The 13,290-nt window shown below is 42.2% G+C and overlaps 1 protein-coding gene across 1 annotated transcript; it reads right to left on the bottom strand.

Moving 5' to 3' along the window:
- Nucleotides 1-742: 742 nt before the first annotated feature.
- On the bottom strand, nt 743-2,409 carry nkx2.5 (NK2 homeobox 5). The gene is made up of 2 exons (XM_028589394.1): nt 2,042-2,409; nt 743-1,356 (listed from the first exon to the last, which is right to left on the bottom strand). The coding sequence occupies exons 1-2, from the start codon at nt 2,394-2,396 to the stop codon at nt 743-745; spliced, it is 969 nt and encodes a 322-aa protein (XP_028445195.1). The 5' UTR covers nt 2,397-2,409.
- Nucleotides 2,410-13,290: the final 10,881 nt, after the last annotated feature.

The following is a 13,290-nucleotide window of genomic DNA, read 5'->3' as shown; positions in this document are numbered from 1 at the left end:
ACCATATGAGGGGTGTACAGATGGTGGGGTCCTTTTTAATGTGGATCGACTGTTCAACCAGTTCAACCATGTGATCCACAGCCATGGATTATATACTGCCATAACTATAGTTCACTATTACATAATGGAGACTTAATATTGCTGTGTTTTTTTTTTTGTTTTTGGTTGCTTTTTTTGTGTATTTTTAAATGATTCAGGGATTATAGCCAGAGCCAATAATCACATTAAACAACTTTAAGCATTTCTAATCAAATAATTGCATGTCAGTAATATTAACAATTACAATAATAATTAGAATAGCCTATAGAAGTAATCATTTTCCAAAACCAAAGTTATTACAATTTTATTTTGTGTTTTCCCATCTTCGCCCATTTTTGTAGGTAAAAATATTTAGCAATCCACCTCATGATGTCAAAAAAATAAATAACATGAAGATAGAAAAATGAGAGGGGAAAATATAAAATTTAGAATAAGATTAAAGAACTGTGGTTGCAACATGTTATTTTTTTATTATTATTTCCGCTCAAATGGCACGCGCCTGTTCGCTCATTCCACGGAAATTAATAAAAAAAAAAAAAAATATTCAGAGAAAAACTGGTGCTGAAAACGAAAAACTACCAAAAGTGAGTAGGTAATTAAATATAAGAGACGTTACACAAGCTCGACAAAGTCTTGACACATTTAAAATGCATGCAAATAATCCCGTTATAAACTGAATAGGTAACACTGCTTGATGTTGAGTTTACCATGTCCTAATGCCATGTAACGAAGACACCCCGTTACTGGAGGGAAATGTGTTCTGGACATTATTCAGGTCCCCCACCCCAAAGTTCATGTAATTCCCGTTGTTGGAGGACCCTTGCATAGTTTGCATTGTGGCTGCAGGGTAGTTACACGCATAGTTTGTGTTGCAGCCGGGGCTGGTGTAGTTACTGAAAGCTGGATAGTTGTTATAGGTGAAATGGTTGATGTGACCCATACTGTAGGAGGGGTTGTAAGTGGCTGTGTCTGCCGCCAGGCAAGGCTTCCCATCCCGCACCAGCACCGGCACCGACACCCTCCTGGGCGGCGGCAGAGACACCATCTCCAGGCTCTGGTCCTGCCGCTGCCGCTTGCACTTGTACCTCCTGTTCTGGAACCAGATCTTCACCTGGGTCGGGGTGAGTTTTAGCACCCCGGCGAGGTGGTCTCTCTCCGGCGCGGACAGGTATCTCTGCTGCTTGAAGCGGCGCTCCAGCTCGTACACCTGCGCCTGGGAGAACAGGACCCGCGGCTTCCTGCGTCTCCGGGGCTTGGGTCTCCCTGCGTCCTCTGTTTTTATGTCGTCCGCAGGCTCGGTCGGAGGGCTGAAGTCCTCTGATCACACCAGACGGAAAGAAAAGAATGAAAATAATATATAGGCCTATATCTGCAAAAGTGACCTCTTAACAGAGGGGATAGATGTTTATTTCCATAGGCCTAGAGCTATATTATTATTTATTTTTTTACTATTACTGACCAATAATAATAAACATAATAGTAGCCTAATATTATATCATATACCTATTATGCTGTATCATATTACATCGTAATATAATTACATGGGTTAATTTGCTTTTGCCAATTCTGCCAATGTTGGTGTTCCAGATCCCTTGGCCGCCCATGATGCATTCAGGGTAAACTTTGGGGAGGAAAAGACACATTTACACACAGAGAACACATGACGCGTGTTGACACTTCAATTTGCCAGTGCAACTATTGTAGTTTTGACATTGATTTTTCTTTTAAATGAAAAGCATGAATTTTTTTTTTTTTTTAATCCAGCAGGCCTACAAGAAAATGCTGACCATCCACTCAACTTTTATATTTGTTTGAATTTGAAATCGTTTTCAAGCCTGTAGGCCATTCAGCAGTGTTTCCCGTATGACTGCTTAAATTGCTTTTGGTGGAGTGGTTTTTGGAGCATCTGATGCGTTTTTGCGCAAATTAAAGAACACGAGCCTGTGGGCCTGATTTTTGCACAGGCCTGACAAAATCACATTTCGTCCTCCCATCAGCTCACCTTTTCTGCGTTTCCCCTCAAACGCGTCTGATTTCCCATCCTTAACTACATCCATCTCCATGAGGGATTTCCCATAAAAGGTAGCATAGTTGAGGGCATTGCCTCTGCCGGCTCTGGAGTCGTGGAGGTCTTCTCCAAACATCGAGGCGGCGGCGGACGACATGTCCCGCAGAGGCTCCTGCTTCAGGCGGGCCAGCATGCAGGAGGAGGAGGAGGAGGAGGAGGAGGTCGGCACGGTGCAGCAGTCCATTCGAGAAGAAACGTCCAGAGAAGACACCATAACGTCATGACTCTGCTCCAGGTTTAATATATCCTTTACAGAGAAGGGAGTGGACGTGCTGGGGCTGGGAAACATTGCCAAGAACTGAAAAAGAAACCTATTAACCTGTCATGTGGAGGTAACAAAAAAAAAAAAAGATGTCAACAAACTCCCTCTCCTTCCTGGTAATATTTACTGGATTTAAGTATTAGTTTGGCATAGCAGACTGATCTTGAGTGAAGTGTGCATTTTGAATGTCAACTCTGTCTCCAAACTTTTTTTCGTGGCCTCCCTCTCTTCCCGGTGACGCAGGGAGGGAGGGAGGTGGGGAGCCAGTGGGACCCTCCGTATGGAGCCACTGGTACACCCATTTCGTGACGTAAAGTGATGTCTGGCACCGGCTCGGGCTGATGTTGCTTGTAGGCCTTCACGTGTTCAATCACTGCAAATATACCCAAATATGCACCAGCCCAGACCTCATTATTCTTGTCCTAATGCAAATTGTCGTTGTTAGAAATATTTTCAGTAATTTAATTTAATAAACGGGGTCGTAATTTTTCTTAATCTTATTCTGCCTCGTTTTAGGATAAGCCTTGATGTAAAAAGTGAATACATTATGGTTGTTCTTCTGTAGGCCCTATTGCAGTTTATCATTGCGCACAATACATACGAGTTTCCAGTTAATTCTATTCGCTATTATTCTATAAGTCCAGCATGTGGACGGATGTTTACACACATCTTCAAGTACCCAGAGAAATTATTTATCTCACTGCGTGTACATCAGAAGTGTCTGCTGTAATGATGACTTGAGGAGTCAAACTTGCATTTATTGAAGTGAATGTGTCTTAATAAGCATGATCGTGCGCGTGCATGTGTTTGGGGTGTCGGCTCGTCCCTCATCTGACGGAAAACGGAGCAGACGAGCGTCAAGAAAGAGGCGGGGGGGGCAGACAACAGGTTGGGCCCCTGAACACGGAACCTGAAACCAGTAGCGACACACTCTTCTGTCTGCCTCCAAGAGATTCTGGAGCCACTGTCTGCGTTATCAGGACGTGATAACAGACAACAACAAACCTGCACACACACACATACACACACACACACACACACACACACACACACACACATTCCCACCCACGCTGCAGGCCAGGTTATACTAAAGATGTGTCACATGTGACACCCAAGTTGTAAGGCTTTTAATTTGGCCATCGATGATTTTTGTTCAATCCCAAGACAAGCACTCAGCTTTACATTACAATAAACAAGGTAGGCACAGGTAGGCGCAATGCGACGGTGTCGATGAAATATACAATCCGTGATTTATAGATGATCAAAAACAAAGCACAAATCATTTCGCCGGACTGCAGCGAAACGGAGACAACTGTGCGTAATGACGCATAACCTACACGTGTTTCTCCCCCCGCGCACGATTGGCACTAAACCTGCTATTAATGCCTGTGGAGACGGTCACAGGAGACAGACAGTATTATCGTTTGTTTTATCTTCAGCGTTTAGCACAGCCACGGGGTAAATGGGTCCCCCTGTCTCCGACCCAGCGATGGTGTTTATAGTTTTAAAGACTATTTGTGCGCCTCGAGAGCTGATGAATGGCCGTAAAATCTTTCTCAGGCGCACTGAGAGTCAACACTAGCCCGGCTCTTGCTGTAATAATTGGCGAAATAAAGTAAACGCACGGGGGAGGGGTGTGTGTGTGTGTGTGTGTGTGTGTGTGTGTGTGTGTGTTGTGTTTCATGATTGATTTGCACCGGCTTTGCGCGGTTTCAGCGTAACGTTTCACTGTTTTCTGTCTGTAATCGCAAAGAGAAAATAACAATTCAAACGCTCAATCTTGTGGCATAATAAACCATCCATCAAATAGAAATACGTCTTCAGTTCTACCGGATTGTAAACAGTCAACTGTAAATTGAACATGACAGGTCTGGCATGTGTTTCATATCCCTAATGCTTCGTCCTGCAGCCGCACCGCGGTCCCCTTTGACCTGTCTGTCTGCAGCACATCTCCAACTCAGATAAAGCCTCTGATAAGGTTGCTTAAAAACTTCCGCTGCACGAACGTGTGGGTATTTTGAGGATTGCGTGTCGGGGTGAGGAGCCTCTCTCTCTCTCTCTCTCTCTCTCTCTCTCTCTCTCTCTCTCTCTCTCTCTGTCTCTCTGTGTGTGTCCTGGAGGCCTTTTGGTGATTTAGAAGATCCATTCACTGTTTAGTGATTAGACTAATTAGGATGCAACAGGCTCTTCAGGATATAATCCAGTTAGGAATGGCATAGCACACATTTTACACTTTCTCCACAAAAGCTGGTTGGCCTCATTACCTGCTCCAAATGTCGGTGTGTTAGTGGTGGATAAAGTGTGCCTATCTACAACTTTGTGGCAACATTCATAGCATACGAAAATGTATACAATTATACATTTTAAAATGTTAACCCTTGTGTTGTCCTCCCATGTCAAAATTAACACTTTTTTTTTTTTTAAACACAAAAAATGCAGAAAAGCATACATTATTATGACTGATAGTTAAGATCAGGGGATGTTTATGGATAATCGCAGAGTGTCAAAGTTTAGTCAGAAATTGATTAAAACACCCAAAAGTCAATGATAGTATTGAACTGATCCTTACTCTTACTTGTGAGGAGCGATTCATGGAACCATCTGTGTTACTTTTTGGCAATTTGGTTGAAAGAAACACACATTTCTGATGTAGAACCTTTGAAAAAAACGGGTCAAATTTGACCCGAGGACAACAGGAGGAAGTTTTCACTCTGAAGAATGGTCTTATGTTGAATTATGGATGCATTATTACTGTAATTAAGAGATATGTTAACGTCTTAGGTCCTTCAGCTGGCGTTAGTTTCAACTGTTGGCTTATTTAAACTGTTTTTTGCTCATATTTTACGAGGTAGCCTATATAAACTAATATATGCTGTTATTTCATCTTAAATTGCAAAGAAACTAAACTAACTGTATCTGCCAAGTAAAAGTAGTGATACCACAGCGTACTCCGTTACAAGTAAAAGTCAAAATCTTAAAAAAAGTATTTGCATCGAAATGAACTTAAAGTACCAAACATTAAAGTGCTCATTATACAGAATGACCCAGAATAAAGATATAATTGGATTATATACGTATTGTTGCATTAATGTGTTCATCACATTAATGTTGCAGCTGGTAAAGGTGGAGCTCTTTTTGTATGACTTTATATACTCCTGGGCAGTTTAATCTATAATATATCATAAGGTATGAGTTGATCTGTATTTTGTATGAATACTCTGAATTTGTAAAGTAACAAAAGTTGTGAAGTCAGTGTAGTGGAGTAAAAAGTACAATATGTACAGTACCTCTGAGATGTAGGGTAGTAGAAGTAGAAAGTAGCATTAAATGGAAACACTCAAGTAAAGTACAAATACCTACGAATTGTACTTAAGTACAGTACTTGAGTAAATGTACCTCGTTACTTTCCACCACTGGTCAGAAGCGAGTAAAAAGATCCAACATTTCCCTTTTACAATGTCGAAGAGTAAATGTAGAAAGTCTCCGGAAATGTTAACATGACGAACAAGTGCTTCAAAATGTTAAAGAACGGGCGCCCGGTTAGCTCAGTTGGTAGAGTGCGCGCCCATATATAGAGGTTTACTCCTCAACACAGTGGGCCCTGTTTCGACTCCGACCCGCGGCCCTTTGCTGCATGTCATTCCCCCCTCTCTCTCCCCTTTCATGTCTTCAACTGTCCTGTCAAATAAAGGCCTAAAATGCCCAAAAAAGTAATCTTTAAAAAAAAATTAAAGAACAATACATGAGTACATACATATAGTCAACCAGTGATAGAAGCTTAAATGCAAAACAAAACCTACAATTACTAACTCATGGCTATAATCCAACTATAACGCAAGAAAAGAAGCATAAAATAAATATAACAAAATATTCACTTATAGATACACATACAGTATACACATGAATGCATCAATACAGTATATATACCCAACAGATACACAATATATACGTGTGCAGGCCTGTATATAAACACACTATTTACTATTCAATGCACTTATAAACTTATACATATAAACACCAATGTACATTATGTACACACCATATAGACACAAACATACAAATGCAAACATATGTTAATGCATATGCCAATAAAATCGAATACAACTTGTTTTACGTCACACGAAAGAGAACGGGAGTTTGAAGAATTTAGACGCGGACACACAGTGAACTCTTCTGAAGAAGGAAAGACAAGCCCACTCCCGATGGCTTTAGTGTGGAAGCCGGGACAGCCAGAAGGGCCTCGTTTAATGATCTTACAACACACTCCGGTTCATACACAGTTCCAAGATCTGGGGATGTTGAAATCTGTAAAAACTCTAAACTCCACGGCAACCACTGAAAGCGGTGATGTGCTCGCTTGTTTTGGGTTCATCAAGAGTCTGGCTGCTGCCTTCTGGCGAGGCAAATATCTAGATTAGAAATAAACAACAACAAAAATAACCTCTGTTTGTAGAAGTAATAAAGGCTACTGTAGAAAGTTTCCCCATAATTGTACATCACAAGTACACAAGATCAGATCCATTTGTCATATTTAGACATTTCAATTTTCAAGTCAAATGAAAACGGTTTAGTTTTAGGAGACAAAAAGATCTTAACCCTTGTAATGACTTTGGGTCAAATTTTCAATTCTTGTTTTATATCAGAAAATATGGGATGTAGAAATAAGCGCTGAACATGTGTAGAAGAAAAATTTAACAATTTAAAACGGAAAAAGCAAAAAAAAAAAAACTGAAAAAAGGCATCTTTTTTTCAAGGGTTAACCCAACGCGAACATTGTTTTGCCAAATCAAACATAAAATTAGACTTAACTACAAACATATAACACCAATTTATCTATTTATTCACCAACTAAAGGAGAACATAAGAAGGAGAATCCAAATAATTTCACATAAAGTATTTAATGCAAATTTGGGGACTTGTCCATTGCTTCAGACTGAATATTTTCCATTCCATTTTTGGACTCTCTCCAAATGGGAACTATGTTGAAATGCAGTAATCATAAAAATATCAATAGCCTATACTGAAATAATTCAATTTTGAAATGGATAAATAAAATAATGAGATCTATCTTCTTTTGAATGAGTTTTCTGATGTAACATAGATACATTTCTGTGGTAAATTACCTACATAATTCTGATCAGGTTTTTTTCACCTGCACAGTAAATTTCATTAATTTTGACCAACAATAAAAAAAGGTTTTTCCTTTTTTCAGCAAAAATGCAGACTACTGGCAACCACCTTTAGCTTTACCAACATCAGAATCAATTTTATTATTGGCCAAGTATACTTACATACACAAGGACTATGTCTTCGGTAGGTGTTAACTCTCTATACGTAGACAAATAGTAATATAGACGCATACTGTACAATAGAGACAACAATATACATATAGGCTCATATCAACATAATATACAAAAATACAAATCTACAAATAAGACCTAATATCAAGTACACATGGAGTGGGATGTAGAGTGCAAAAAGTAATAGTGCAAGATGCATAGTGGAATCTTAACAATAATACAAATTACAAGTTACCTTACATAACTTAGCCTGAATACTGACTGAATTAAATTACCTTCAAATAAACATAAACCTTTGACTGATTGACATTATGGTCCCAGCATAACATCAGACAGCTCCTGTGTGACCCAGCAGCCCTGTAGCCTGATACATTCTAAAATCATAACACCACCTGTTGTTCCATATTTTTTTTCAGGAGTTTATTATATATTTTATTTCCCAGTATAATACCTCATGGATAACTTCGTGGTTGATACTGTCCAATTTGCTTTCAGTCCAAGGTCCGGCCTCAGCAACTGCATTCTCACGCTGTGTCTCCAATCTGTGCCGCACCCTGGATGTTTCATATACTATTAGAAATTGGGGTGGAGATATTATGAACGGATTCCAATTTAGACACGACTGATGTGGTTTACTAGCCGATGAGTGAGTTAAATCTTTGGCCCCCCTTGGCCCTTTGTCCTCTCCACCATTCCCTTTTGAGTTACACCACCACCATGTGGCCGTTGCAAGAACACACCTAAACGTTGGCTTAACCCACTGTCCATTTGCTCTTTATGATGATAATATGGATTTATTTATTTTTTTTATATAAGAATGATCGTGGCGAAGCTCCTGCTGTGGCAAAGATCATTCAGCGGTCGGCACACTGTATCATTTGTTGCGTGACACAAGCACGGACGCTGATCCGGAGCCATGTTGTCGTAACTGGAAACTAACTGGATATGGCAGCGATGTCGAGTGCCATCTGTCTGTGTAGTCATTTGTCTTGTCTGTGATGGAGAGAGCAGCATCCCCTTCATCTACGCTCCATGCTCTGCCTCCTCCCGCCTACCTCCCAACCCCTGACACGCACTCCCCAGGTCATGTTCTTAGGCTTGGCAAGGCTTCACAAGGGCTTTTGCTGAGTTCAAGGTGATGTTGGAGCCCCCGGGGGACATGGAGAGGATGGTTTTTTACTCTGTGGCTGCTTTTAGTTTTGTCTACAGCTGATGTTTGAGGGTCAGTGGTAGGATACTGCTGTGTTGCAGCTCATGAGCTGATGAATGGTTTTTAAGGGACAGGTTGTGCCCTGTTGACACATGCAAACTGAATGTAAAAACCAGGATTTTGAAGGGGCACTCCGGCGATTTGGTATTTTATTCAAAATTGAAGTAGCAGAGGCCGAGATATCCTGAATTGCAGTCCTTTTGTACGAGTCCAGCTTCAAAGCCTTTCCTATAACTCAACTCAATATTTAATCAGACGTTCCCTGCCTGTCCCTGCCCCCTGCCCCCCTAACAAGATGCTGATTCAGAAACATATTAAATCTAAAGATTTGGAGTAATGGGGACCCCTGAGTTGTATGATGTCTGATAAAAGATTTCCTTAAATGATTATTTCTAATTATTCTTGCTCAAGCCTCTACCCGGAACCCTCCAGACAGAGACATCCTTCAGGAAAGAGCAGATCAATTTCACGGTCACCCGAGAAGCCCACATTAAGCCCACAAGATTGGTGGTTCAATTCCCGGGCTCCTTCAGTCGACGTGTGTCAAAGTCTCATTGATCAAGACAGTGAACCCCTAACAGCTGCGCCACCGTCGGTGTGTGAGTGTGTAAACTGGAAAGCTCTTTGTCTGCTAAGGTAGAAAAGTGTTATACATATGCAGTACATCCATTTAAATGAGAAGCCTAAAAACCAACCCGAGATTACCCCGCTGACATCACCACAAGAGCCACAGAAGACATTCCACAATATCCAAATTATATCATATATATATATATATATATATATATATATATATATATATATATATATATATAATTTCACGCTTCAGCTTGCACAGCATGAGCAAAGTTCCTCTCCACAGGTCTCCGTTACATTCCACTGTATTTGTATACTGTTGTACACGTTTGACTGTTGCATTGTAGGAGGAGTGTAGCTCGAAATTGTTCTTCCTCTGGAAATAACCTCTTTAGTTCTGCTGGTAGTTTCTGGGATCTTCTCTACCTGTGGAGAAGTCCCCACTTTTCTTTACTTTTCTAATCAAGTGCAGTGTCATCTGCTGTATGAGTCTGCATAAGGCTTTGGTTGTTAGTACACAGAGTGGCCAGAGGAGGTCAGCATCACACAGTAGTTTACTAACTCTCCCACAATAGTACTTCCAATTCATCCAGTTTTTGCATAAAAGAATTATCATTGAATGTTTTATCACATCATTGCATCATATGCAGATTGTAGAAAACAGATGGGGAAAATCCCATGTGCAGCTCCTGATGGAGATGAAAAAGTCCTGCTCCTGCATTCACAGCAGGTGAGACCGATCCATTCGCTGAGTCCTAAAAATGTGTTTATCTAATCTGTTTATTTGAACATTTCCAACTGAATTATACTTGTCTGGTGTATTAGGAGCTATGTAATTTCCCTAATGCTCAGCCTATTTGTAAATATACAGTAAAGCTCAGCGTCCTCCTTTGTTCTCTCTTTAAATGTTAGTTTTCACGATCATGAGCTCATCATACCAGAGTCCTCCAGTGACCCAGGACCGACTATGTGCCCTGAGGTTTACAACGTCTCTCCGCGAGCCTGCATGTGCTGTATCAGCTGCCGTTGCTCTATGGCCCTTAACTCACCCAGCCTTCCATGAGCCCATTTAACATGCTGACTGCTCTATTTTCCATGCAATTGGAGTTGACCAAAAAATGAGGTAAGAGCATTGCTAATAGGCTAAATGACCAACATTGTAATAAGGCTTGCCGGAGCAGCTTGATTACCACGCTTGGCCCGATGGATAATTCATGTGGAGACAAAGGTGGTGTGGAAAGAGCACTGGTCTCTGTGCACGTCTCTGGTCAAGGATAAGCCCTCTGCCACATATCATGTCCTGACACACACACAAACACTTGAACACAAACACACACTTTCAGATGTGGCGTACATTGCCATGGAGGCCACCAAGTCATTGGCTTCCTGCTCCCTGTGCAAAAACTGATGGCACATAAACACATCATTCAATGACTGTATCCACTTTCGTCGCCTCTAATAGTGTGGCAGGTTCTGTAGCATTTAGAGCATCGATCACTGTTGTCATTTTAGCACAGAGATTGCGTCTGGACAGATTATGCACTGCTTCAGCCAACTCCAGCCCATTATTCTCAATATTTGGCAGTGTTCAGGGACACCCACATGGTGGCTTGACCCATGTCCTGGGCACTCACTACGAAGTATTTTGAGCAGGTTAAAACACAGCTGAGCAATATACGAAAAGGGCTAATTATAACGCACTGCACTAAGCTGAGCCACCAAGTCACCTGAGAAAGCGCAGGGCTACATAAGGTTACTGTACGGCCACTGTGTGCGCGTGCGTGCGTGTGTGTTTGTGTGTGTGTGTGTGTGAGAGAGAGCGAGAGCGAGAGACAGTGTGTTAATGCGTGTCCTCTTCCTGTCCTTCCTCACTGCCTGTCTCTCCCTCTCTAATGGGGACAGTATGAGAAGAGAGCTTGTGCTCCGTCTGGACCTTTCTAATTGCCCCTGCCACAGAGGCCTGATACAGCAAGACCCTGTGTTCCCAGCAGGTCAGGCGTGTGCACGTGAGTGCGTGTGCGCACGTGTGTGTATATATATGTGTGTGTGTGTGTGTGTGTGTGTGTGAGGTAGAGAGGGGTAGAAAGAAACTTGGGCAGACAGAATCATCACTCAGGTGGTGCTCCCTTGGCTCCACCACACACATTCAGGCCCCACATAGAGAACACCATTCATTATAAATATCAGTGCTACAGGAGCAGGAGTGATGGGAAAAGATATGAGAGGGGAGGGGGGAGGAGAAGAGGGCAGGTCAAAGAGATGAGCAGAGAAGATGTTGGATATTTATTAGATGGTAGCTCAATAAATTCTGCAGAAGTTAACTTTTTACTGTCTTTAAAAGCCTGAAGTCCAACCCACTTTGTTGAGAGAAAGCTTCATAGGACACACACACGCACGCACGCATGCCACACTCACACGCACACGCACGCCTGACCTGCTGGGAACACAGGGTCTTGCTGTATCAGGCCTCTTTGGCAAGGGCAATTAGAAAGGTCCAGACGGATGTGTGCTAGCACATAATCCTCCTGCAGCCCTAAGGCTCTCTGCTATACTGCCAGGCCAGGTTATGAAATCCACCCAGGGCCAGGTAACAAAAATCCTCTCTGTGGCATTGCCAGAGAAGGCAGCTCCATGTTGACAGATGGGCACAGCATTCCTGGGCCCCGGGCCTCGCCAGCACTCTGCCAGGAGCTGGACTGAAGGAGCCATGGAGAGGCTGGCTGGCATTTCTTTACACCTATGTGCTCAATTTCTGTGGCAACCTTGAGGCACGTACGACATGAGTTACATTCCCTGAATGCTGTTCCTTCAAACTGACACTTAGGGCCAGTGATGGGTGTTACTGGGGAATGAATAGGGTAGTGATGGGTGTGGATTCATGCATGTGTCTGATTGAATTAAAACGACACTTAAATGGAATGGTAGCTATGAGGGTCATCTTGATTTCATCACTTCTCCAAAAATCAATAAAGCCATGCAACTATAGCATTTTTTTTTCTGGGTTTATTCACATGTAACACCAAGCTTACACTGATCTGAATGTTTATGAGAAGTTTTTATTTTTATAGGTGGTTTACCTCCACGGCTGAGGCAGGCTCAGTCCCATGCTGGCCCAGTTATGTGATCTATGTCCAGGCAGGGAAGAAAAGTTCGGCCCTTCCCCCACGCCTCCTGCTGCTTCCACAGGGATAGTGTTTTACATGCTCAAGGTGAGTGGAATACCAGCGCGGCTCCTGTTAGCCCTGTGCTTTACTCACTCAGGGTCCCCCATGTCTCTGCCCTATCTACCACCGACCACCTGCTCCAACACTGTCGCCTAACCAGGTCACACTAATGAATGTGGCCATGTAGTATCTGGACTTATAACGGACCTTTTATCAACTTTGTCTTAAGTTTTTGGTAACAAAGAAACTCGTATGACCTTTAGCCTACATTCACTGGACACTTCTCTGGAAACATCTGGAAAGAATTAGGGATGCCCTTGTTGGCTTGGTTCCAAAAGGATGATAGACATTGGTCAAAGTATTGTTTCCTCCCCCATCTATGTTACACACATTATAGAATATATACCATGTTAAAACAAAGAAAGTCAGAGGACCACTGGAGAATTGGGAAAACAGGTCCTCTCCGAGCTCTGCAGGGCTTGTCAAATGATGCTGATTTCTTCGATGTAAATAAACCTTTATAATCAAGAAACAGTGTCGGCGGATTCCTCTCCACACAGCAACGCACCATCGCTACCGATTACACCACAAATTGGCGACGAGAATGGGACGTGTTGCGTCCTGTGACCTCAACGTTCCATCACGGGCACGGTCGACCTGATTTCCGCTCC

Source organism: Perca flavescens, chromosome 10, assembly GCF_004354835.1.
Source record: "Perca flavescens isolate YP-PL-M2 chromosome 10, PFLA_1.0, whole genome shotgun sequence".
Taxonomy (NCBI): domain Eukaryota; kingdom Metazoa; phylum Chordata; class Actinopteri; order Perciformes; family Percidae; genus Perca; species Perca flavescens.
Note: the sequence above shows the minus strand (reverse complement) of the source record. Positions and strands in the feature narration are given on the sequence as shown.